Source organism: Meles meles, chromosome X (assembly GCF_922984935.1).
Source record: "Meles meles chromosome X, mMelMel3.1 paternal haplotype, whole genome shotgun sequence".
NCBI classification, from domain to species: domain Eukaryota; kingdom Metazoa; phylum Chordata; class Mammalia; order Carnivora; family Mustelidae; genus Meles; species Meles meles.
The window spans coordinates 20,314,900-20,339,801 of record NC_060087.1 but is presented as its reverse complement, the minus strand read 5'-3'; the positions used below and the strand labels follow the sequence as shown (position 1 = coordinate 20,339,801).

Here is a 24,902-nt window from a genome sequence, read left to right as displayed (position 1 = left end):
TAAAGTAGATTTTTGGAATTATATTGAAATTACATTTTCATAGTTTACGTAGACTGGCCGGGATGAAATTACAGCTCCCTTAAAGGAATAAAAACCTTCAGTCATTCAAAACCAGTAGTAAAGTACACAAAGCAACCAGAAGAAAAAGCATCTTAATTCAGTTAATACTGCTTTGAGATACTCAATCATCTTGACTCTATGGTCTTAGGCCAAGCACTAGTCACTGACCAATCGCTTTCCCAGAGGGCCCATATGGAAGGCCCATATGTAAATAAAGTTTCATACATATGAAGTTTATAAACATATGCCCATAAGGTGGTATCAAATAGCACATCATTTAGATGCACTAAGTAATGGTGTAACACGTTACACATAACATGTATCACACTACACAGCTGTTAACGAGAATGAGCAGCTCTGTATGAATGGATATAGCAAGATTTCCAAGCTATACAGGAAAGCTAAAAAAAAAAAAAAAAGGAAATATGCTGAAATAATCATTATATTTTCCCCCATCTGTTTATCAATGCAGAATCAACTCCAGGACGCTCCATGAGAACCTGGTACCCTGGTAGCCTCGGGGAAAGAGAAGCAAGTGGCTTAGAGACAGCGGTGGGAAAGCCTTAAGTTCTCCCCTTTGTAGCTTCTCAATTCTGTACTACGTGCCTGTATTAACTACTCAAAAAATCTTCCAAATATTCCAGAGTTTAGAAATAAATAAAAGTCTGATGCCACCAATGCATGAGAAAACTTGTGTTATGGAAGCTTTCTTATTAGATCAGCCTATTTATATCACCATACTATGATTACTGAATTCTTGGAAACAGTGAGTTCTAAAGTAAAAGACTAAAACACTTCAGTTTATGAAAATCTGTCTCCTTTTAGATTAGCCCTTTCAATGCTTATGGAATTTAAAAGAAATCGCAAATAAGAATCATGGCTTTAAAAAAATCAGTATTTTAGCTTTTCCTTCTCCATGTTCCACATTTTACTATATCTGAGCATAAAATCAAGGGCAGGTGACACCCCGGTTTTCCCATAAAACTGAAGTAAATCTGAAATGAATGTAAGAGATGATGTAGTGTTATTTTCCATTAGTTATTAGAACCTAAGGCTTTCAAATGTAAAGATGCCTTCATATTACTAATAAAGTGCAGTACCTTTAAATAAATGACAGCGTCAGTACCAACTCCTTCCATTGAATAGAGTTTTAGATCTCCTTGGAAATATCTAGCATACAGACGAGAAATTGGTAAGCCATAACCAAATCCAGCCTATAGAGAAAAGAAAAAATGATACAGTGAGACGTGCACAAATGCTAACATACTTGGTATGAGGACTACTCAGAAGAGTAAAAGAAATTCTCTTTTAAGAATTTATTTATTGGGGGACGCCTGGGTGGCTCAGTTGGTTAAGCAGCTGCCTTCGGCTCAGGTCATGATCCCAGCGTCCTGGGATCGAGTCCCACATCGGGCTCCTTGCTCTGCAGGGAGCCTGCTTCTCCCTCTGCCACTCTGTCTGCCTGTGCTCTCTCTCTCTGACAAATAAATAAATAAAATCTTTAAAAAAAAAAAAAAAAGAATTTATTTATTGGGGCACCTGGGTGGCTCAGTGGGTTAAGTGGCTCAGTGGGTTAATGCCTCTGCCTTCGGCTCAGGTCATGATCCCAGGGTGCTGGGATCGAGCCCCGCATCGAGCCCCACATCGGGCTCTCTGCTCAGCAGGGAGCCTGCTTCCCCCCCCCCCCCCGCCTGCCTCTCTGCCTACTTGTGACCTCTGTCTGTCAAATAAATAAATAAAATCTTAAAAAAAAATAAAGATTTAAAAAAAAACTTATTTAGGGAGCGAGAGCAAGAGAGAGCATGAACAGGAGAGGGGGAGAGAGAATCCTTCAGCAGACTCCCCTGAGTGGGGAGCCTGATACAGGGCCTGATCCCAGGACCCTGAGATCATGACCTGAGGCAAAAATCAAGAGTTGGATGCCCAACTGCCCAAGCCACCCAGGCGCCCCGATTAAAAGGAATTTTTAAGTCAGGTTTAAAACAAGGAAATTACCGATCCAACCTTACAATGATGTGTATACTCATTTTATGGCAGTCATTTTCATCCTGCAAAAACACTTTTGCTTGGAAAATATTAGAAATACTCCAAGTTTTGACTAATTTTTTTTAGCATTTTTAAGCAAACTGTTAGCATTTTGAAAGCAAATTCCAAATCAAGTGGAATTTGAACTGTTAACAAAACTAAACCACATCATCGCAAAGTTTCATTATCTGATTTTCTTGCTCTCTGAAGTGAAAATTAAACGAGTAGCACAAGAGTTCCAATCTACTGGTACCTAGGCTAATACATGAAAAGAAAATTTCCTGAGACTCTACTTCCTAGAGTTCTGGGAATGCTGAAATATTTTGCTATACGGTGGGTCACGTGTCTCGTTTTGAGAAAACAATTCCAGTGCTCTCTTACATTTGCATGGCATAGAACCCTGAATGTAACAGGTTGTTGTGAACAGAAAAGTCTCAGGCATTGACAAGAACAGTCAGAACAAAGGAGACTATCTCAGCAAGTCTAGACTGGAAGCGCAGGTACAGTGCCCCAAGCTTTGGCCTCTCTGATGAAATCCCCCGACAAGGAGGCAGTGGGGTAATGCGCTTGTTAGAGCAGAGGTTACACGGGCTTTAGGCTCAGAGAGACATAAGGAGAAATCCACTCTGAGCAGTTTACCTAACCTCTCGGAGATTGCTCTGTCATCTGAAGATGTAATGATTAAGCTTCCCTTGGAGCTGCTCTGAGGATTACGTAACCTAACAAGTGTCAAGTCTTGACACAGTGCCTGAGACCTAGCAAAAGTGAACAAACGGAAGCTGCCATTATGGCTATCGCAGAGCCACGATTTTACCAGCTTACATGGATTTCTACTGTTTGCGAACATCTTTCCTACATTCCTCCCTCAGGGCAGGGCCTAACTCAAAGGGTTGGGTGTGACGGCACGCACTGTCATTCCAGGGCTTGTGCACTGACAGGATATGGCTGGTGGTGAGGACAGATATCCATGACGATGAATGTGGTCACCACAGCAAAGAAACCAGAATATTCCAGGGAGAGGCCAAGGAAATCTCTCTCCTGCATTGCAGCAAGGCCCAGAACCCGCCCTCAGGTCTACCAGGGAACAGCCGAGAATGCCTGAGCCCAATCCCATCGTGGGTGTGAGGAGCCAGGTAAGCCGTGAGAACACAGAAGAGGAGTCTCTAACCTAGACTGAGTGAGGTTCATCCAGGTTTTCCCAGGGTGTCAAAGAATCTGACAGGATTTGGGGATGTGTACAGTTGATAACCGGGACAGAAGCTAGTGGAAACCTTTCTGCAAAAGGAGAGGCTGTATGGGACACGGGAAAGAATGCTGACGCAACCAGTGCCCGCTGTGCCCTCATGAGTACAACGACCTTGGGCAAGGCACTAGCCTTATTTTCTCGTCTATAAAATGGGAGGTTGGATACATAATATTTTAAGGTCTCTTACGTCAATTCAGTTCCATTTTTTAAAAAAAGATGACAGAGGGGCACCTGGGTGGCTCAGTGGGTTAAGCCTCTGCCTTCAGCTCAGGTCATGATCTCAGGGTCCTGGGATCGAGCCCCGCATCAGGCTCTCTGCTCAGCGGGGAGCCTGCTTCCTCCTCTCTCTCTGCCTGCCTCTCTGCTTACTCGTGATCTCTGTCAAATAAATAAATCTTTAAAAAAAGAAAATGACAGAACAGCTGTCCTCAAGCTGCTCTCTTGAGACCTGGAATAGAGGATCTATATTCCTTCTAAACAACTGGGGATTTGCTTGTAGTGCTTTTTCTTTTGACATTTACTTAAGTAGGTACCAGAGGTGAAGGCAACCCCTTTCAAAATTGATCTTTCGAGAATTTTCTTGACTCCTGTAAGCATGACTTCCTCTCTGTTTTCAACATGACAAGTTAACAAACTCTGTCTCGAATAAATGATGCAAAGCGTTGGATTTTATTCATACAATAAAATATAATCTCACATGCTTATCAGTCAGGTAGAACTTGAAAAATGAAACTTAATTTGTACCCTCAACCATTCTGCAGACTGATAGCTATGTTGCTGTGTTTAATGACAAAGGGTTCAATTGTTGTTTGTCAATTAGAAACACTCAGCAGGGGAACAAAGTGTGGCCCTAGCAGGATCTAAATGCTGCCATGGTAACCCGAGGCTTTTCTCACTGCCTAATAAAGCCTAGACAGAAAGGGCTCCGAAAATGCATACGCCACCTATATGTTTCCTGCTTAGGCTGTTTACTATACAAAATTTATTGTATTCATACTTGAACATTCTAATTATATAAACAGATGTGGTGGGGGAAGTTAAAGGCCCTGGGTGATTTGGGGCTCCCACAGCACGCGGTGCCCAAATGCCCAGGACCACGTGGCAGCCCTGTGAGGCTCCTTTGCTCGGGCGGGTGGCTCTTAACCTTCCATTCCCTCCGAGGGAGCACCCGGCGGGAAGTGGTGCTCCCGCAGCAGCCCTTAACCAAAGGGAGGTGCCTTTTCTCTACAATAGGAAGTGAGGTACTCAGCCTTGAGTGTTTCTTAGATAAAATTAGAAAAGAAATCTAAGTCCAAAGGATTGACAAAGAAAGTAGCAGTGGGATAAAATCTCCCTTCCTCCAAATCATGCCGGAAACATTCAAATTCAGAGAGGCTAGGGTAAGGAGCCAGGGAGAAAGGCTGCTCGGCTGGAGTCCCTTCTCAGGTTAATGGTCTTCCCTTAAGCAGCACTTTAAGATGCTTACCAGAGGGGCGGCTCTCGTGGGCTCCAGGCTGGGTCTAGGAGCAGTTGAATACATGTAGTTAAAAAGGCGGTCTATTTTTCGAAGTGGGACACCACCACCTTGGTCACTTATCTGTAATGTACAAAATGGTTTTTTAAAAACAGTCAATCTATACTTAGTACGAGGAAGAAGTTCATCACAGTATATACCAGGTAACTAACTCTAAAAGGCACGAGGGCTTTGAATCCCCAGGGAAATACAGCTCCACTGTGAACAAACTAGAACAAAGGAGGCAGGGACGGCCGCTAGGATCCCACAGACTTGGGCCGGGGTCTGGGCCAGCTCCCTCAAAAATGGGCTTCTGCTAAGTTTAAATGAGGCAACAAGCTAAAGATCTGACGTGGTGCATAAAAATAAGATATTCAGGGTCCATTTTCTTCTCTTCCCTCGGATTCCTCAGATTCCTCGGATTCCTCAGATTCCTCAGATTCATCTGGGTACTGTGCAAACAAAGCAGGTAGTTACCTTAATGGACAAGTCTTCTTTACCCAGAGTAACGAGGGTTTTCACAGAGGGGTAGGCTTCTTTTTTGTCTTCATATAGTTCAACTGTCGCTCTCATTGAGTTCTGAAATAATAAGGCTTTTTTGTAGCATACCGCTGACTCACAAACCACAATTTAAAAAAAGAAACCAGCACAGGATTACTTATTACACAATAACGCTTTTGTGGAGCAAATACTAGTTGGGTTTATACACCCTTTTTCTCCCCCTCTAAAGAACTTAGCTAAATGTGTGTTTGGAGCAAGGAAAAATTGCCCGATGCTTTATTTTGATTTCATAGAGTTTTATTTCCATCCATCATAGCAAGTATTTTTTTCTTTCTTTTCTGTTTTTGTTTTTGCCTTAGCGTATTTAAGTTATTCAACTCTTAACCAAGAGGAATGTTTTTTATCACACGTAACGAGGCTGCATTTACTTATCAGTCTGCATTTACAGAGCACCTTTCCTCTAAAGAAGGCAGAAAACCTGAGAGTATTCATGCTTCCCACAAAAATTAATCATTTGGCTGAAAAAAAAAAAGGAGAAGCAACGTCAGTTAAAAAGAAATTCGCAAAAAGCCACAGCTGTTGAAGAGAAAGTTCACAATTGAATGCCCATCTCAACCTTAAAGTGTTACATTACTAACATTATAATTTTGGGAAGCAAATCAGCATAACTGATTTTTCAGGTGTTCAATTTAGGGTTTTACACATCGGAAGAAATGAAATTTTAGCTTAAACGCCTTGTGCCTATAATACTGCTCTTATAAATGCCATGAGCTGGTGATTAACAAAAGCAACATAAGCCGTGGAGTCTAAAGAGATTTTATTCTTTCTTCGTTGGGGGGTGGGGGGGCGGCTCCTCTTTTTGGTCCAGCCCCTCCCTATCTTTCCCCTCTGCTTCCGTCAGATCTTCTCATTGGACTCAAATACGTCAAAGGGTTACAGGATCTCTCAGAACTAAAATAACTGCTGATGCACCAAAGTGCTTAACGTTCAGAAACATAGATACGCAAAAACATGTATTTATTTTGATCTGGCTACCACCAGTAAAGCCTTCGCCAGGTTGGGAAAGTAAAAAGCATCTCTAATCTCAAAACTGAAGAAAAAACAGTATAGATTTTTACATAAAATCACTGAAGTACAATTAAGCTCCCAAATCAATATGTACTAATATTCACGAAAACTGTACCGTACACAGCAATTTTTCATCTCACAGTGTACAAATTATAAAACCCACAGGGTATCAAAAATAGAATTTTTAAAATGGTTATGCAAAACCTTTTTCTTATGCTAATCTAATGAATCCATTATGCTCTGAATCAAAGTAATTTAAAATGAAGACTTCTTTCCATGTTTTTAAATTCCACTTACCTTGAACAACTCAAATAGCATGTGAAACAGGTGTGAGGGCACATAAACTACCTGAATAGGTTTGTCTGGAGCTTTGGCTGAAAAAAGACACAAAAACCATCAATGAATAGGGACAAAAAATAGAAGAAAGTCAAGATTGTGGCTGGGGTTCTATCTCCCAAGTACATAAAAAAGAACTCTACACGAAAGGCTAATTTAGGTTTCCACCTTTAAAGTCAGGGCTGAGCAAAAGCATGTGCTTGGAAGTCCAACAAACCCAGGGAGAAATCCGGCTCCTTCACTTAAAAGCCATGCGACCTTAGGCAGGTTACTCAATCTCTGTGAATCTTAGCTGAGCAAAACTGGAATATTATGATGTATGTCATAATATTCTAAGCATTACATAAGTCATGTCAATACTGCTCAGAGTTTTTCAAATCCGGGGACACCACCCCCAGTGGTCATCATGGGAAATGTGAAGCCGCAGAGGAAAAGCGGTACATCTTCTTGGCAGATTAGATAAGGAGCGAGGTTAATCTCTGTTCAACTTCCACAAACAAGGCATCTTAAGAGTAGAATTTAAGGTTCACATAACTTTTCTACTAGTAGCAGGCAGACAACCCCTCCCCCACACACAGAGACCCATAGCCCTTTCTCCTTGCGTCAGGGATCCCGGGAGGAAAATACAAGAAACACTGAATCCCATGTCAGGCACTAACAACAACATGGGCTACAGAGAGTAGATGGTGGAAAACTTGGTCCTTCCTCCTTATGGCCCAAAATCACGTAAAAGACTGAAAATACGTGAACATTCTCAAGTAGAACATAGACATAGTCGCCCATGTTATAATTTCGACTTAACGACTTCCTCTAATAAAGTAAGTAACAGGGATATAAAGTAGAGCAAACATTTGTTAGGTTCTTAGAAGTGGATGAGAAGCTTGAGCATGCACAATCCAAGTGAGCCCTCATGACACTATAGTGGCATTCACAGGGACGGTGGCATTATTATGGGCGAGGACACGGGCTGTGCGGAGGCTATGGGACTTGCTGACTGAAACAGAAGAGGCCTGAAATTGGACAAAGGACCCAAGAACTTCTGAGTCTGAATCCTGAACTCTTTGATGATCAGTTACTTTTGAAATTATTCAATAAAATAAAATAAATGAAATTTCTAAAAACAAAGAGAAGAAAAGCAAAAATCCTTCTACTGTTTCCCCTCAGTCTGCACCCAGAGGTAGCCACTTGCTACTACTTCTGCTTTAGTCTTTCGGTTGATAGTATTTCCATTCTGGTCTGTAATCCTAATGAACTCTTCTGTACTTTGTCTATAGGTTCTTTTTTTAAAAGCTGAAAATTGAGGGGCGCCTGGGTGGCTCAGCTGGTTAAGTGTCTGCCTTTGGCTCAGGTCCTGATCTCAGGGTCCTGGGATCGAGTATCAGGCTCTGTGCTCAGTGGGGAGTTGGCTTCTCCCTCTGCCCCTCTTCCCCCACTCAAGCTCTTTCTCTCTCAAATAAATAAATAAAATCTTTTTTAAAAAAGCTGAAAATTGACAGTGTTGGGAACATCATAACTAGGTAAATACGGATCACTGCAGAGCGGCCACGGGAGTGTAAAAGAACAATATTTCTTTCCCCATGATTCCAATGACATGTTTCACCAGTCACACGAAGAAGAATGTTCTCAGCCTTAAGGTGAAATGATTCCCTTAATCCTCCACCAATTCCTTAAAATCACGCTACTCTTTTTTTAGGTTACTGAGTATTTGGACTGTGTCCTTCTTATACAGTTTTGTTTCCTGGAGCTTGTGATTACCCTTCTTCTTGGGTAACTGGACAAGAAACATGCTTTCCTCACCACATCACCAAGATCCTCTAGCTTCCTATTCTAGTGCATGGTATCCATTTCATTCTTTAAGATTTTTCAAGTTAGAATTGATTGCCTTCCAAACATACCACATAGCCATCATCTTCAAATGTTTTTGATTAAAGTTCTAGTATGTTCTTCACTATTTCTTACGTCCATATGATATAAACCATCAAGTCAGTCAAGTAGCCTACCTCAGAAAGGTGCCCTTAAGAAATACATTTCTCAATCTTTACACCTCTGACTCACTTGAAGGTCTGGCTTAGTACAAAATTCTGCATTCAAAAATCATTTTCTCTCAGAATTTAGAAGGGGGGGGGGTAGTCCTGGCCATGGTAGTGCAGCTGGTAAGTTTAATGCTAGTCAGATTTTTCTCACGCTGCTGGGTGTCGCCTGAGGTGTGATAAACCTTGGTAGTAATATTCTTGTTGAACGCGGAATTGGGCCAATCATTTGAGGGAGCTAGTGTTCATTTCCCCCTGGGGCCCTCAATTAAACAAGAAGGCTGACTTGGAGCCCCGCGGATCTGGTTAAGACATCTCAAGTGACTTTAGGGTAGGCAGATAGTAAGCTGGCTTCTGACCGGAGGGTGCCCCAAATTCTCAGTGAAGAGAGCTTTATTTTGGGCCAACAACAGGTACGTGAACAGCCCCACTTTTTCCAAGGTTATTCTTGAAAAAAGTACTCTGATTTGAATTTCTGCCCTAGGAAAAATGCTTGTGACTGACTGTAGGCAGAGCACAGCCCAAGACCAGTGTTCCCTATCACCCCTCCGTGCTCTGCCTTAGACCAGCTTTCAACTGACCCCTCCTTTTGGCTTCCCTTTCCAATGCTTTGCACCTATTGGCTCTGCTCCCGGGGTCCCTCCATCTTTGCTGTGACCTCTTCTTGTGGCTTCTTCTGCTTGGTCTGTAATCAGCAGACTTCCATCAGTTTACCCTCTGGCAGGAGACGGGTCCAGTGGTCCACTGATGACGGCCCCCTGGTTTCTTTGCTGTTTTTCTTTGTATTCCTTTATTGTCGTTTTAATGAATCCCCAGGATCAAGTTGAACACTCAGGCTATCTTGTACCAAAAGGCATGGTTAGTCATATGAACAGCCTTCTGAATTCAACCTTTTCACTCCAGATCTTTTTCCAAATCTAATCTCTGATATATTTTTTTCTTTTCACTCGAACCAACATTCTCTAGGAGTCATCTGTAGGCTTGCTCAATTACTTGTATTTTCTTGCAGAACATTGTAGGTTAGATGTCTTTCCTTCCTTTTAAAACCAAGTCCAATGCTTTTGTTCATAACTTTTAACCTATCCTGGGTCCAATGGCTTTTATGGACCCTTAATAGATATTTATTAACTTTCTAAAATAGAACATAAATGCAATATGAATTTTCATCTAAGGTTATATTTTTTAAAGCAAATGGAAAAAAATGGCCCAGGTTTTTCATGCTCAAGACTCAAGAAATAATCAAGTCTCTCTTTTACAGAGTCATTGCTCCAGAAACCATTAGTTGAAACAACATGTAATAAATACCAACAGAACTCCACATGGGATACAGAGAATTTTATTTTCAGATAGCTCTCCTATAAGAATGAAAAAAGTAGAGGCTAAGCAGAAAAGAAATGCATTTAAGAGAAAAGGTAGCTGGGCACTTAGAGATGATTGATTAAGTCCCAAAGTCAATGGATGAGGCTATTAGAAACAGTACACAGTGTGGTTCGAAGTCATTCTGGGATTAAGTCCTGATTCTGGCATTTAACAGTCACATTAATAGGTATTTAAAACATCTGGGCCTCAGTGCGCCATGGGCACAGTACGTACCCCACTGGGTTACTATAAGGACTAAACGGGTTAACAGGGATAAACTAGCTTACAAAGAGCCCGCCGCAAAGTAAGTAGTCAATAAATGCTGCCTACTATCATTACTAAAAAGTTAACTTTATGGTCTTAACAGGGCTACCAGCAATGGCTTTTCAACTATTGTATAGAACCCCCTGACCGAAAATATTCAATATAGGGAAACTGGAAATCAAAAATCCCAGGATAGATACACACCTTTCCTGGGAACCTTCTTTTTCAAAAAAGATTTTATATATTTATTTATTTGAGAGAGAGAAAGAGAGTGCAAGTGGGGGCGAGAGTAGACGGAGGGAGACAAGCAAACTCTTCGCTGAGCACGGACCTAGACACAGGGCTCTATCCTAGGACTCTGAGATCATGACCTGAGCTGAAATGCGGTGACTGCCACTTAACTGCTGAGCCACCCTGGCACGCCTGGGAACCCTCTTATAACAACATATATATAGTATGACTTGAAATTTTCTTTTTAATTTTTAAAGATTTTATTTACTCATTTGGCACAGAGAGAGAGAGACAGCACGAGCAAGGGGAATGGCAGGTGGAGGGAGAGAGAGAAGCAGGCTCCTGCTGAGCAGGGAACCCAATGCGGGGCTCGATCCCAGGACCCCAGGATGATAACCTGAGCTGAAGGCAGACACTTAACTGACTGAGCCACCAGGCGCCCCTGACTTGAAGTTTTCATGTTGTCCATGAAACGCAGGGGTATGAACACACCTCTCGATGGGAAAGACTAATCTAGAAATGGTGAAGAAATGCAAGTAGTAACCGTAAGTCTTACTTTCCCAAGTCAACTCTGACTTCCAGTAGCCGCACGTTTATTAAAAAAAAAAAAAATACCTAGTTTGTGTCTGGTGCTATATTTAAGGCCCTAGAAACAGTATCCTTTTATCACCACGCAAGGTGATCTGACAGACAAGGAAGTTGTCCCATGTGTCCCCTCCCACCACCTGGAGAACTACAAAGCTCACATCATTCCTCTGAGCTGTGCTGCCTCACCACAAGGATCCAAAACAGGTAAGAAAAGAGGTGTCTTTGCTTAACATTTTGGCAAGTGATTTCTCAGGAGAATGAGAAAGCTAAAACGAGAACAAGTGTGACAAAATGGATGCTTGTCTGGAGAAACCAACGTGGGTTGCCTCCAGGGGCAAGTCAGAAAAATCTGAAATCTGATAGAAGATAAACATCTGTTATTTTTTTAAGATTTTATTTATTTATTCGACAGAGATAGAGAGAGCACAAGCAAGGGGAGCAGCAGGCTTGCCCTGAGCAGAGAGCCCGATGTAGGGCTGGATCCCAGGACTCCGGGATCATGACCTGAGCCGAAGGCAGACGCTTAACAACTGAGCCACCCAGGCGCCCCAACACATCTGTTATTTTTTTTTTTTTTAAAGATTTTATTTATTTATTTGACAGAGAGAAGATCACAAGTAGGCAGAGAGGCAGGCAGCAGGCCCCCCGCGGAGCAGAGAGCCCGATGCGGGGCTCGATCCCAGGATCCCGAGATCATGACCTGAGCCGAAGGCAGCGGCTTAATCCACTGAGCCACCCAGGCGCCCCACATCTGTTATTTTTAATGCTCCCATTAAGTGTTATCAGATGGAGAAAAAAGAAAGTTTATTTTAGCTGGCTCCCAATATCCAGAATTCTAGGGATGACTAGTAAATACTGACAGTGTTCACAAAGTATGTTCTCCGTAGTCCTATTCACTACTTTCTCAGGGGTCTACAATGGCAAAGAAAAAAAGCCTAGAGATTCAGAACGAAAGATGACACGTCAAACTGATGGAATGATTCTTGGGAAGCAACAGAGGTTCCTTCGGGTCAGCAGCGGCCACACTGCTGTCAAGCACACAGCGGAGGGCAGTGCTATTCCTCACTACTGTTCGAGCCGCCTGTGGGGTAATGGAAGCAACGAGAAAGAAGCAGACTCTGAAAATGAATCTGTGGGAATCTGGATCTGATGGATTTTTCCTTTGAGGAAAACCGAGATAGGCAACATGCTGTGGGAAACATTCACTGTTTACAAAGTGACGTCTACTTAAGGTGTTCAGGACTGACCTCTGACCTGCATCTCTACCACAGAACTCGTTAGCGCGAAGGCACCGCCCTTAGCCACATCCACAAAGAGCTCTGACATTCAGAAAATCGTAAAGAGAAATCATAAACACATTACCCAGAGCCCCAGGGAACTAGAGGTCGCCTATAACCAGCAGCATTCATTTATCTTAGTGATGAGAAAGGGGACTTGAAAAATCATGCACGAGACAGTGCCAAAAATAGTCGTTAATCTCTTCTCCTGGTGAGGTGCGCTGCCCAGCGTGACAGCTTCACTGAGAAGAAATGTGTGACACAGCTGGCTCCTGGGACTCAGCAAGAGCAGGCTGGCTGCTCTGGCCTTTACAGTGAGTCAGACTGCCTTTCATGCCAAAGAGCAATCGGTTATTACCTGCGATTTTAAGTTCCGCGTTTGACAAAAAGAAACATGTGCAGTGAGGTCAGGCCTCACCTCGCCGGTATGAAAAAGTAGCGAGAAGACTGAGATGTTTCTACTTGGGAACACTCAAGCGAAGTCCTTTCGGATCTGGCAGTGTATTGATCCGAAATAAGGGCACAACTCTTCTCAGAGAACCCAAGAGACTTGGAAAGCAGCTTGGATACCTTCCGGCAGAATGTAGGGGCAACGGTCCTACAACAACAGCCTAACATCTTTTCACATGTTGATCTCATTATAAGCAAAATACATTTTTAACCTCTTTTTGAGAGGGAATTTGGTTTAACTGGAAACGTCCACACCCTAAGATTCAGTCATTCCACTTCTAGGGACCCAACCTACAGAAATGCTTCCACGAGTTCACAAATTTTCCTACCCTGCAGACACAGACACACCCTTCACTGTTCGTTATAAAGAATATGGGAAAATTTGGGCGCCTGGATGGTTCAGTGGGTTAAGCCGCTGCCTTCGGCACAGGTCATGATCTCGGGGTCCTGGGATCGAGTCCCACATCAGGCTCTCTGCTGAGAGAGCTTCTCTCTCTCTCTCTCTGCCAGTCTCTCTGCCTACTTGTGATCTCTCTCTCTGTCAAATAAATAAATTAAAAATCTTTAAAAAAAAAGAATATGGGAAAATTAGAAATCCTAAATGTCCGCTCAATGGTAAATGACTCCATAATGGCACCTACACTGTGGATAATCTCTAAATGACATTAATACATGCAAAGATCTTCAAGGCAAAGTAAAGAATGCCAGTTATAGAACATGCATCGTTTCAACCCCATTTATGTCAAAAACAAAGCTCTGCCCGGTCCTCAGAGAACAAGGGAACTTTCACTTCTTACTCTACATTCTGTATTGTTTCCATTTTCCCAATGAGCATCTCTCTCTTGTAACTTACAAATAAAGGTAACATGCAAATACGTATAGAATCATATGACTAAGGTAACAATCAGCTACAACCCTATAACCCAGAAAGCTGTTGTTTTGGTGCTATAAATCCTTCAAAATATATCAAACTGAACTTGTGACACTAACGAACTTTTACAGCCTGTGTTTAAAAAACTCAACTTTTTCAATACATTCAATATTCTTTTAAAGCGTTATTTTGTTTTATTTTTGTTTGTTTTAAAGATTTTATTATTTATTTGACAGACAGAGATCACAAGTAGGCAAAGAGGCAGGCAGAGAGAGAGGGAGGGAAGCAAGCTCGTCGCTGAGCAGAGAGCCCAACGTGGGGCTCGATCCCAGGATCCTGGGATCATGACCCAAGCCGAAGGCAGAGGCTTTAACCCACTGAGCCACCGAGGCACCCCTTAAAGCGGATTTTGAATGGCTGCTTAGTATTCTATCTTATGGATGTACCACAACTTAATTAAGTATCTTCTATCGTGGACAACTGGGTTGTTGTTTTCTAATTTTTCTGTTTAAGAAAACCACTGTGATTGTTATTCTTGTACATACATCTGTGTACACCTTTATTTTCACATAATAAACTTTCTCAAGTTTAATTTCCCAGACCAAAGAATATGATCATTACTGAATTTTAATTTACTGGGCCAACAGGAAAGACATTGCTAGCATTTTTTGAGAAAGGCTGTACTAATTTAAACTTATACCGGAAATGTGTAAGTGTTGTCAAGAGTATTTTTCTGGGCACCAATTCAAAGCATTACAACATTATAATCACTGCCATTTTGAAAGACAAAAACGGCATTTCTCCGTTTTTGTTTGTACTTCTCTGATTAGTCTAGCTACACACGTTTCCATATGTTTACTGACTGCCAGGCATTTGTTGTTTTGCGAACTGCCTGTTCACCTGTTTGTGCAATTTCTACCTTGATGACTTCTGTTCCGAGAACTCTGAGTTCGAGGAGATTACAAACTCCTGTACGAAAACTCCTTACCATAATATGCCTAGGAGACCGAAGAGATAGAAAGGCTTGAACAAGAAAAGAAAGATGAGAAAGCAGTATAATGTGAGGATCTCACTGAAATATAGCTCAGGTATCATCAGATTTTTAGTCAACTTCCTTGTATATACAGTAAAAATGATTTTTCTTTTACCATTGAATTCTTCCACTTCCAGCTCTGGAGCGACCAGGTAATACTGTTCACACAGCATCTTGGCGGTTTCATAGGCATCTGCAAAGCAATAAAGAAGTTTAGCTTTAGATAAAAGCATATGGGCAGACAGGCATATAGACAGATAAACAAAACTAGGACAGCTACTAAACTGACGGATTGAGAATTAATTACTGCTTCTGAAAAACAAGTCTTTTTTGGCTATAATAGAATTATTGGGACTGAACCAGAATTTCTCCTCCTTTAAAACTGTAATGATGACAACAATATCAAAATGCCGCACTAACGACAATATGGCTAGTTCTATACTAGGTGTACATTTGTTTAGCTTTTAAATATTCCTAAAAGGCATTTTCCATGAAAATCTATGAACTCAAGACTACTTTTGAACACCATGGAAGCTGACTAAACTGCAGCAAAAGGTATTTGTTGTTACAATATTATTGACTATATTCTGTATGCTGTACCTCTCTGACTTAATTATCTTACAAATGGAAAGCTGTACCTTATAATCCCTTTCACCAATTTCAGCTCTCCCCCACCCGCCCCTCTGGCAGCCACCAGCTTGTTCCCTGTATTTATGAGTCTGTTTGTTTTTCAGATTTCATATGTAAGTGAAATCATACTGTATTTGTCTTCCTCTGACTTATCTCACTTAGTATAATACCCTCTACGACCAACCATGTTGCCATCAATGGCAAGACTTCATTCTTTTTTATGGCCGAGTAATATTCCATTGTGTGTATATACCGCTCCTTTATCCCTTCATCTATGGATGGACACTTAGGCTGCCTCTACATCTTGACTAATGCAAATAATGCTGCAGTAAAAGTAGGCGCACATATATCTGCAAATCAGTGTCTTTGTTTTCCTGGGGTAAATACCCAGAAGTGGAATTACTGGATCATGTGATGCTTCTATTTTTAGTTTTTTGAGGACCCTCCATACTATTTTCCATAGTAGCTGGACCAAATACACTCCCCCAAAGAGTGCACCAGGGTTCCCTTTTCTCCAAGTCTGCACCAACCTTTGTTATTTCTTGTCATTTGATACTAGCCATTCTGACTGCTGTCAAGTGCTATTTCTTTGAGGTTATGATTTGCATGGCGACAGATGAGGACTACCCTTATTATGGTAAACACAGAGTAATGTACAGAACTGTTGAATTACTATGTCGTACACCTGACAGTAATATTGTAAGCCAACTATACTTCAATAATAAAAAAAAAACTTTTTTTTTTTAACATTTAAAATTTTTATTGATAACATTTTGTTTCTGAACTAGTCTATTTACATACTCTTCCAAACTGTATCCTTGCAACTTAAAGCCAAGCACTTTTCTCAATACTAAAACTTGCAAAAAGGGTTTAGCTACTTATAAACATCAGGTACAATTCTAAGTTCTGAATCAAAAAATATTTCTAATGTAATTTACAGTAATGTTCTTTAAAACATTAAATGGAAAACCTCCAATTATTTTATTCAAATGAAAGCCACAAAAAAATTAAATTACCATGTACATTACAACTTGCTTATATCAAATTACCAAGAAAAGCATCATGCCAATTGTTAGGATCTCTTCTACTAATAGAAGGCAAAGAAATAAAGTTGTGTATGTCAGTCATCAAATTAATACACTTCTGTTTTGTATAATTTGACTTACTCTTTGTTGTGAAACTGCTAGATTGAAATAAGGATTCTTTATATAAACACCACATTTTGAAGTCATTTAGATAATATAGTCATTTTGTAATAAAAAAAAACTTTTTAAGTTAAAAACTATAGGACATTCTAGAAAAGGCAAAACCATAAAGACAGTAATATGATCAGGGGTTCAGGGGGAGGCAGGAGGGGCAGGGGTGAATAGGTAGAGCATGGGGCATTCTGAGGGCAGTGAACCCACTCTGTAGGGTGCTGCAACGGTGGGTACACATCATTATGCACTTGTTAAAGCAAGGAGAACTGGACAAAGTAAAGAGTGAACCTTGATGTAATCCAGAGATTTTAGTTAATAAAATATACCAATGTTGCGGTGCCTAGGCAGCACAGTTGGTTAACTCTTGGTTTCAGCTCGTGTCATGATCTCAGGGTCATGAGACCAAGCTCTGAGTTGGGCTCTGCACTCAGCAGGGAATCTGCTTCCGATTCTCTCTCCCTCTCCCTCTGTACCTCCTGCTGGTGCTCTCTTGCTAAAATAAACAAATAAATCTTTAAAAAAAGGTAATATATCAATCTTGGTTCACCAGTTGAAATACAAAGAATTTAAAAATCTTTTTTAAAAATAACAATGCCAAAAGTTTTAAGATTTGCCAATTACTTGTAATGAAATATCAGTATTTGCTCAACGAATGGGTTTCCATGAACCGCACACTCTAAGTTATTGGGGACACTGCCGTAGCTTAAAAATGTCCTTTAAGCTAGCTAAAGCTCATAGGTTTGGACTGATATTTATCGAAGTCTGAGTAGCAACAGTTTGCTTTTGAAAGGAAAAACAAATATGTAGGGTAAAAAGATCAGGGCTATTAAAGAAACAGCTGGAAGAGAATTCAGGCGGTTACGTCCCAAAAGACGGGAAACATTCAGAAAGCAAAAGTACATTCTCATAGACTGCGCGGGTGCCTCTTTTGAACTGGAAGCAACCTCTGGTCAGGGTTTGTCTTACACTGGGTTTGTAACTCCTACAGAACTTAGTATATACCGATTAGATGGTCAGTACATAGTCCTTCCTGGGACAAATGTTAAACCTCTTGATAGTTTATTTTTAAACCAGCCTTACTGAGATTGAATTCTCATATCCCTGCAAGTCACCCGTTCGAAGAGTACACACAACTCAGTGGTCTTCAGCACAGGTGCACAGCCGTGCCCCCATCACCACCATCAACGTCACACCGTCGTCCCCAGGAAAAGAGACTCCGTGACCACTGGCCGTGGCTTCCCCCCCACCCAGCCCTAGGCAACCACGGGTCTCCTTTCTCTCTCTAGGTTTGCTTTCTAGACACAGTGGAATCACACAATATGTGGCCTTTTGTGTCTGGCTGCTTTCACTTAGCAGAGTATCTCCAAGGGTCACCTGTGTCTCAGCGTGGGTCAGTACTTCATTCCTCCTCATGGCTGAACGGTACCATGCTGCACACGTGCATGTTTTGTATATCCGTTCATCTGGTGAGGGTCATTTGGGTTGTTTCCACTTTGTGGCTATTATGAATAATGCTGCTACGAACATCCATGTCCCAGGTTTTTTGGTGAACGTATGTTTTCATTTCCCTTGAATGTATCCCAAGGAGAGGAAAATTGCTGGGTCATAAGGTATCACAGTATTTAAACATTTGAGGAAGAGCCAGAACCTTTTCCAAAGTGAGATTGTTTTTTAAAGTTCCACCTTCACAGTTTCTAAAGATCAGATACTCAGATTACTCTAAAATCCTCTGTAGGTGTGTTTGCAATGTTCTCAACTGGACACCAGCTCTTTGGAAACAGGCTTGTACTTTTTTAAAATCCCCCACATCTGTAGTGTGCATAGACACTTAAGATTCAAGAGGAACAGAAGAAAGAAAGAGGGAAAAAGTGACCCCTGCTGAATTTAAATATATTAAAATTAGATACTGGCAGCCTAAACTAATATAAAAATAAGATTCAAGTATGTTCAGACTACAAATTTTGGTTCATTAACCTCATACTGCTGCCAAATTAAAATTTTACATAATATTTGACCCCAGAATAAAAATTCTAGTTATATTATTAGACTTTTAGAATTAAACCACTATAAAAAAATCACAGAGACATTAGCATAATGATGACAAGATGAAACCACGAGGGATAGACAAAGGACATGTTATTAAGAGGAAAAAATATTTTTTAAAACAGAGTTGATAGGTGTGAAAACAGACATGAAAGCAGGATTGATTTTAAACTCTAATAAAAGAAAACAAAAATTCAGAATCATACTAAATTTACAAGTTTTTACCTAGAGTAGAAACCTCATCAAGTATGTGCAAAGCAGTCTTGTAAAGCGACAAGAACTCAAGCCTCACTCTTTGCTTTGGCTACGCCACTGAACAGTGCTACATCTCCACCTAGTGACACGACAGCACAAAGCGGACTGAGAACCTCCAAGGCCACTTTCCTTCAACCAACAAATACTGAAATCTGAACATGATGCTTCGTTAACCACATACAAAGCCAACACACCTCCACAAAACAGCACCCCCAAGTATGTCACACCTTTAAGGACGTTTAAACATCATTCTTCCATTCACTACAAAAGGAAAAGAACCCAGTCCCGCTAAATGTACTGGTTCCTCATGGCACTGGCTTGGCCAGGAGCAAAAAGATTTTAACAGCATCATGCAGGAAAAAGTGTTACATAAATATAACATGGGCAAGATGACCGTCCAGAAAGAAGCAGGCAACTTGAAACACAAAGACACAGTATGGTTCCTAAAACCACATTGGAATAAGAATTTTTAAACCATACTCCTAATTATAGTGTATCAATGCTGTAATTAAGAACTGCATTATGGGGGCACCTGGCTGCTCAGTCGGTAGAGCCTGGCTGGCTGGAGCCCATGCTAGAGAATTGTCACATGGAACAATCCTTCTTTTTAAAAAATTTTTTAGCTTTATTTTTTCAGTGTTCCAAGATTCATTGTTTATGCACCACATCCAGTGCTCTATGCAGTCCGTGCCCTCCATAATACCCATGACCAGGCTCACCCATCTCTTCACCCGCCTCCCCTCCAAAACCCTCGGTTTGTTTCTCAAAGTCCACAGTCTCTCATGGTTCCTCTCCCCCTCTGATTTCCCCCAGCTGCCTTCTCCTCTCCATCTCCCAATGTCCTCCATGTTATTCCTTATGCTCCACAAGTAAGTGAAACCATATGATAACTGACTCTCTCTGCTTGACTTATTTCACTCAGCATAATCTCCTCCAGTCCTGTCCACATCAATACAAAAGTTGGGTATCCATCCTTTCTGATGGAGGGGTAAAATGGAACAATCCTGCTATCCATGAGAAGGTTTTCAAGGTGCAGTCAGTTATACTGATGACAGATATTCTTTTTGGTCAGACTGGGAACTAAGGCCTAGAGTGATTTCCAAAGCTGGCTGTCTGTAAAATTAATTACCAAGTTTAAAAAAAAAAAAAAACCTGGACAGATTCTAAAATGAACCCCTGAAGAGTATGATGTGGTAGGTCTATATTGAGGCCTAGGAATCCATATTTTAAAGAACTCAGGGGCACTTGGGTGGCTCCGTTGGTTAGGTGTCCAACTCCTGCTTTGGGCTCAGTTTTTGATCTCAGGGCTGTGAGACTGAGCCCTGCGTTCCACGCTCAGCGCAGAGTCTGCTTAACATACTCTCCCTCCCTCTCTCCCTCTGCCCTTCCCTTTGCTTGCACACTCTCTCTCTAAAATGAATAAATAAATCTTTTAAAAAACACTTAGCAAATAATTCTGAAGAGAAGCTAGATTTGGGGCCCACTTGCCTAGAAAGCCAAGGCCAGGTCATGCTAATTCTGTCACTGTCTCTCCCAGGACATGAATGGTCATACGGCACCAGGGTGTACGACATAAACATGAAAAACTTTAAAACAATATACCCAAAATTCAACTACTGGCTTATTAATTCATTTCCTTTATTCTAGAGTAAAATGCAAGTTCTACTTACAATAAACATTCTAATGACACTTCTATTTTTTAATTAGAAGCCAAAATTGTAAAATACGATAATTTACCAAGTTATTTTTGTCTGCAATATATTTGGGCCAGTATTTACCACCAACCTTGAAAAGCCTAGTATCAGGAAATGACTATTATTGTCACTGAATATAAATGCTATTATTTTAAAAATCTGTTTTCAAAGAAAATAATGATCATAAAGTAACAGAACTGTGGGTATGGCACATACATACTTCCTCAGGCTACTCAAACTATAAACACACAAGACAAAATATATTTTATTTAAGGGTAGGGTGAAGGTTCACACAGCAAGGAGCCCAAAAGATTCTTAGCCAGGAATTAGGGTTTTTTTTTTTAAGATTTATTTTTTATTTATTTACCTGAGAGACAGAGAGAGAGAGAGCAAGGTGGGGAAGGGCAGAGGGAGAGGGAAAGAATCTCAAGCAGGCTCCGCACTGAGCACAGAGCCCAATGCAGGGCTCAATTCCGGGACCCTGAGATCATGATCTGAGTCGAAATCAAGAGTCGGCTGCTCAATCGACTGAGCCACTCAGGTGCCCCAGGAATTGTTTCTTTTTTTTTTTTTAAGCGCATAGGAATGTTTACTAGATTATGGAAATCATTTTATTAGACTTTTCTATTAGAAGATCTTCCTGGGGCTCCTGGGTGGCTCAGTGGGTTACGCCTCTGCCCTCAGCTCAGGTCATGGTCCCAGGGTCCTGGGATCAAGCCCCGCATTGGGCTCTCTGCCCAGCAGGGAATCTGCTTCCCCCCCCTCTCTGCCTGCCTCTCTGCCTACTTGTGATCTCTTTCTCTGTCAAATAAATAAGATCTTAAAAAAAACTCGCCTATTCCTATTCAAAACTCACTACAGAATTCTATCAAATATTAGCCCCTAGCATAAAGACACGTAATCCTTTGTTTACAAATATGTTATAAGAGGCTAGACAAGGATAAATTTGAGTATTGAAAAAACAAACATGAAGGTGCCAAAGTCCCTAACTTGTATCTAACAGGATATAAAAAACTGTCAAGCTCAAGTTTAAAAAGCCACTGTCAGAAGAGGTGACATGAACAACCATAAAGCATCACAAAGTCAGAGATATGCTGCTTTAGAACCCTTTTAAGCTACAAAGCAATTCTGGTAAGGTATGTTTATCATTCTACCCAGAACCCATTCTGAGTGGGAACCAGAGGTTTTTTTAGGCACTGGACCTTCTCCTACTCTCCAAACCCCAGCCAACCAGATGAGTGAGGGCAGAACATCTAACGCAGGGAAACCAATCTACAGTTTGACCAGAATTCTAAAACCTGGAGTCAGGGGCAAAAAGACAGGCTGAACCAACCAAATTCATTTGTTGAGAATTTAGGTTCGAGACACTCAGGCAGGGCAGAAGAGAAAAAGGACCCACTGGGAGTTATAATCTAGAGGGCCTGGAGTGCCTACCATTGCCCTAAACAAGTCGGTCAGCCTACAAGAGAAAGATGGAGGGACCGTGACTCAGCAACCCCAGTTGCAAAGAAACACAGAAAACCACCTTGTTCTCTGTTTCCCAGTTCCAATGTCTATAGCTCCAACAGTGAGGTGCTTCTTGCCTTTGGATTACCATGGAACCTACTAGATTCTTTGATCAGTTTATTTCTTGGGCTAACACAAGTGGATCTCTGTACCTTACAACCTAAAGAGCCCTAAGTAAGAGCACAAGACATTATTTCTGAGACAGAATGATGACAGGCTCTCAGGATAGCATTTGTATGCTGTCACGTAACAGCATGTAGGAACAACACAGCCAAGCTAGCATCACTGTGAGAGCTGACTCCTGGGCCAAGCACTTAAGTCTGTACCTTTAAAACGATCTTACCACAGGATTTTCCATTTCCCGGTTTCTTACAAGGATGGGAGGGAAAAGGGTCACAATGGAAGGATATCTCAAAGGATAATAGGAAGAGCTTTACAGCACTAATTCTAGCATTCGCTACTGTGAGTCTATAATTTGCAGATGTATAAAGGTAGATATTATGTGCTAAGTAAGCAGCAAGAGGGCACGCTTCAGTGTTCTGCACATTTAATTAGTGTTACGCAAGATGCACCCCACTTTTATACATTTATACAACGGTCTAGTCCAAAATAAAAATATTGTCCCTACCCTTCCACATAAAAGTGTTCTGTAGTCTGTCTCAAGAGATCTAAGTATGGCATCATTGTGCGTTCAAGAAGGCTCTGTATGGCTGCAAGACACATAAATGTGCATATGTAGGCATGTGTGCGTGACGCAGGGTGTGTGAGCCGGAGATGTGACTGTGCTTAATGCACGCAGGATCGCCACAGCTGCGAGAATCAACAGTAGCTCTGCCAGCAAAAGCCAGAACCCCTACTCCCTCCACACCAAGCTTCTGAAAACCAAATGAAAGGAAAACAGTATCTAAGATAGAGATACACCAAGCAAAGTAATGGGGAAATCTAGTAGGATGTGAGAAGTCAACTAAAAAATACCAACTGCTTGAAAACGAGGAAGGGAGCAGTAAGCCTTCACCAAGAGTCAAAAGATACCGACACGCATTTCTCCCTCTGCGTGCCAGCACTTGGGAGTACTGGGAATAACTGTGAGGCGTGGGCCCTTTGAGACCTTCGGATTGTTGCTCCTGGGGCATCTGAGGGTAAGAGAGTCAGTGCCTTTTTGCTCTGAGACACGGAAGAATTTGCAGGCCATTTGACCACTTGTGCTCTCCGCTTTGTTCCTTCTCTCGGTCTGATCTTGAACCAGAAACAGCATCTGCTCAGGTATCCTGACACGCAGAGAATTAAGAGTGGGCCCAGAGGCAATGAAACAGGGAGAGGACTGTTAAAATGTGCTTTAGTCTATAGGGAGAAGAGATCTTCTGGTTTCCTGCTAGGTTGCCTGGCCCATTTTGCCACGGTAGAAAAGGGACCTGATTTAAGACCAATACTCCGCGGAAGAATAAAGATTATACACACGCAGCTGGAAAACCCATTCGCATACAGAGATTATGAGTATAGCAGCTGAGACACAGGGACTCCGACTATAATGATAGAGAGGACGGAAAACGGGCCACACTGTCAGGTGCTGAATTCATCCAGAAAGGTCATGTGTGATGGGCATTAGTGCTGGAGAAGGGGACACAGACAAATACTATGGATTTTGTGGACAAGGATTACTCACATTATTTGCTGTTGCATAATCATCTGTCGATATGGTACGAACTCAAATGTATAAAACATTCTCACTTAGTTATGAAAACAGGTGTTTTTATTCTCTTTTCTTTTTCTCTACATTCTCTAAACTTTCTTCAATGAGCATTTTTTAGTGTTTTGGTGCCATGGCATTAGTCCTCTCAATGGACCCAAGTGGGGACAGGAGTTAGGTGACTGCCAAAAATGCTGGATAAAGTAGGAAGCCCCGAAGTACGACTATTATTGTAAACACTAACTTCAAAATGCACATTTGAATTTTTCTTCTGCCAACCGTTTCTGATATGGCCAAAGCCTTTTCCTTCAATACAGACTGGTTTGGAGTCCTAGGTCATCTTTCTTAGATTAACAATGCTACATGTATCTGTGAATTCTGATCCTTATTCCTTTAAAGAGTAATAAACTTCAAGACACTTGTGAAGCAACGTGAGCTCAGGTTCATTCTGAGAGTTTTACTCAGCGCTGCCCCGTAATCTAAGAGTCATCTGTTCACTGTCATTTCTTACATTTTTAAGAGACTGCTCTTTATTAAGTCTTTCCAAAGTATTCAACTTGATTTTAATGGAGATAAGTCTCTTATCCATACTTGCATTTCTTCAGTTTACATAATACTGAAACAAATCATGGAGTCACAACAGGTGGAAAACTTATACCAATGGTTTGAGGACAAGTAAGTGGCCCTTAGTAAGCATCCACCTCACCAGGTGGAAGAAGCACAAAAGCATTCTAGAAAGTATAGGGGTGCCTGGGTGGCTCAGTGGGTTAAAGCCTCTGCCTTCAGCTCAGGTCATGATCCCAGGGTCCTGGGATCGAGCCCCGCATCGGGCTCTCTGCTCAGCGGAGAGCCTGTTTCCCCCCTCTCTCTCTGCCTGCCTCTCTGCCTACTTGTGATCTCTGTCAAATGAACAAATAAAATATTTTTTAAAAAATAGAAAGTAGGGCGCCTGGGTGGCTCAGTGGGTTGAGCCGCTGCCTTCGGCTCGGGTCATGATCTCAGGATCCTGGGATCGAGTCCCGCATTGGGCTCTCTGCTCAGCAGGGAGCCTGCTTCC

The 24,902-nt window shown here is 41.6% G+C and overlaps 1 protein-coding gene across 1 annotated transcript in view; it reads right to left on the bottom strand.

Annotated features, from left to right (window-relative positions):
• PDK3 (pyruvate dehydrogenase kinase 3) overlaps nt 1-24,902 on the bottom strand; it is a 69,915-nt gene that overhangs the window by 5,821 nt on the left and 39,192 nt on the right. The window contains exons 6-10 of the mRNA XM_045994471.1: nt 14,947-15,024; nt 6,690-6,766; nt 5,301-5,402; nt 4,797-4,907; nt 1,161-1,274 (exon numbers count right to left, since the gene is read on the bottom strand). Of these exons, the coding sequence (XP_045850427.1) occupies nt 1,161-1,274; nt 4,797-4,907; nt 5,301-5,402; nt 6,690-6,766; nt 14,947-15,024 (482 nt within the window). The remainder of the gene's footprint in view (nt 1-1,160; nt 1,275-4,796; nt 4,908-5,300; nt 5,403-6,689; nt 6,767-14,946; nt 15,025-24,902) is intronic.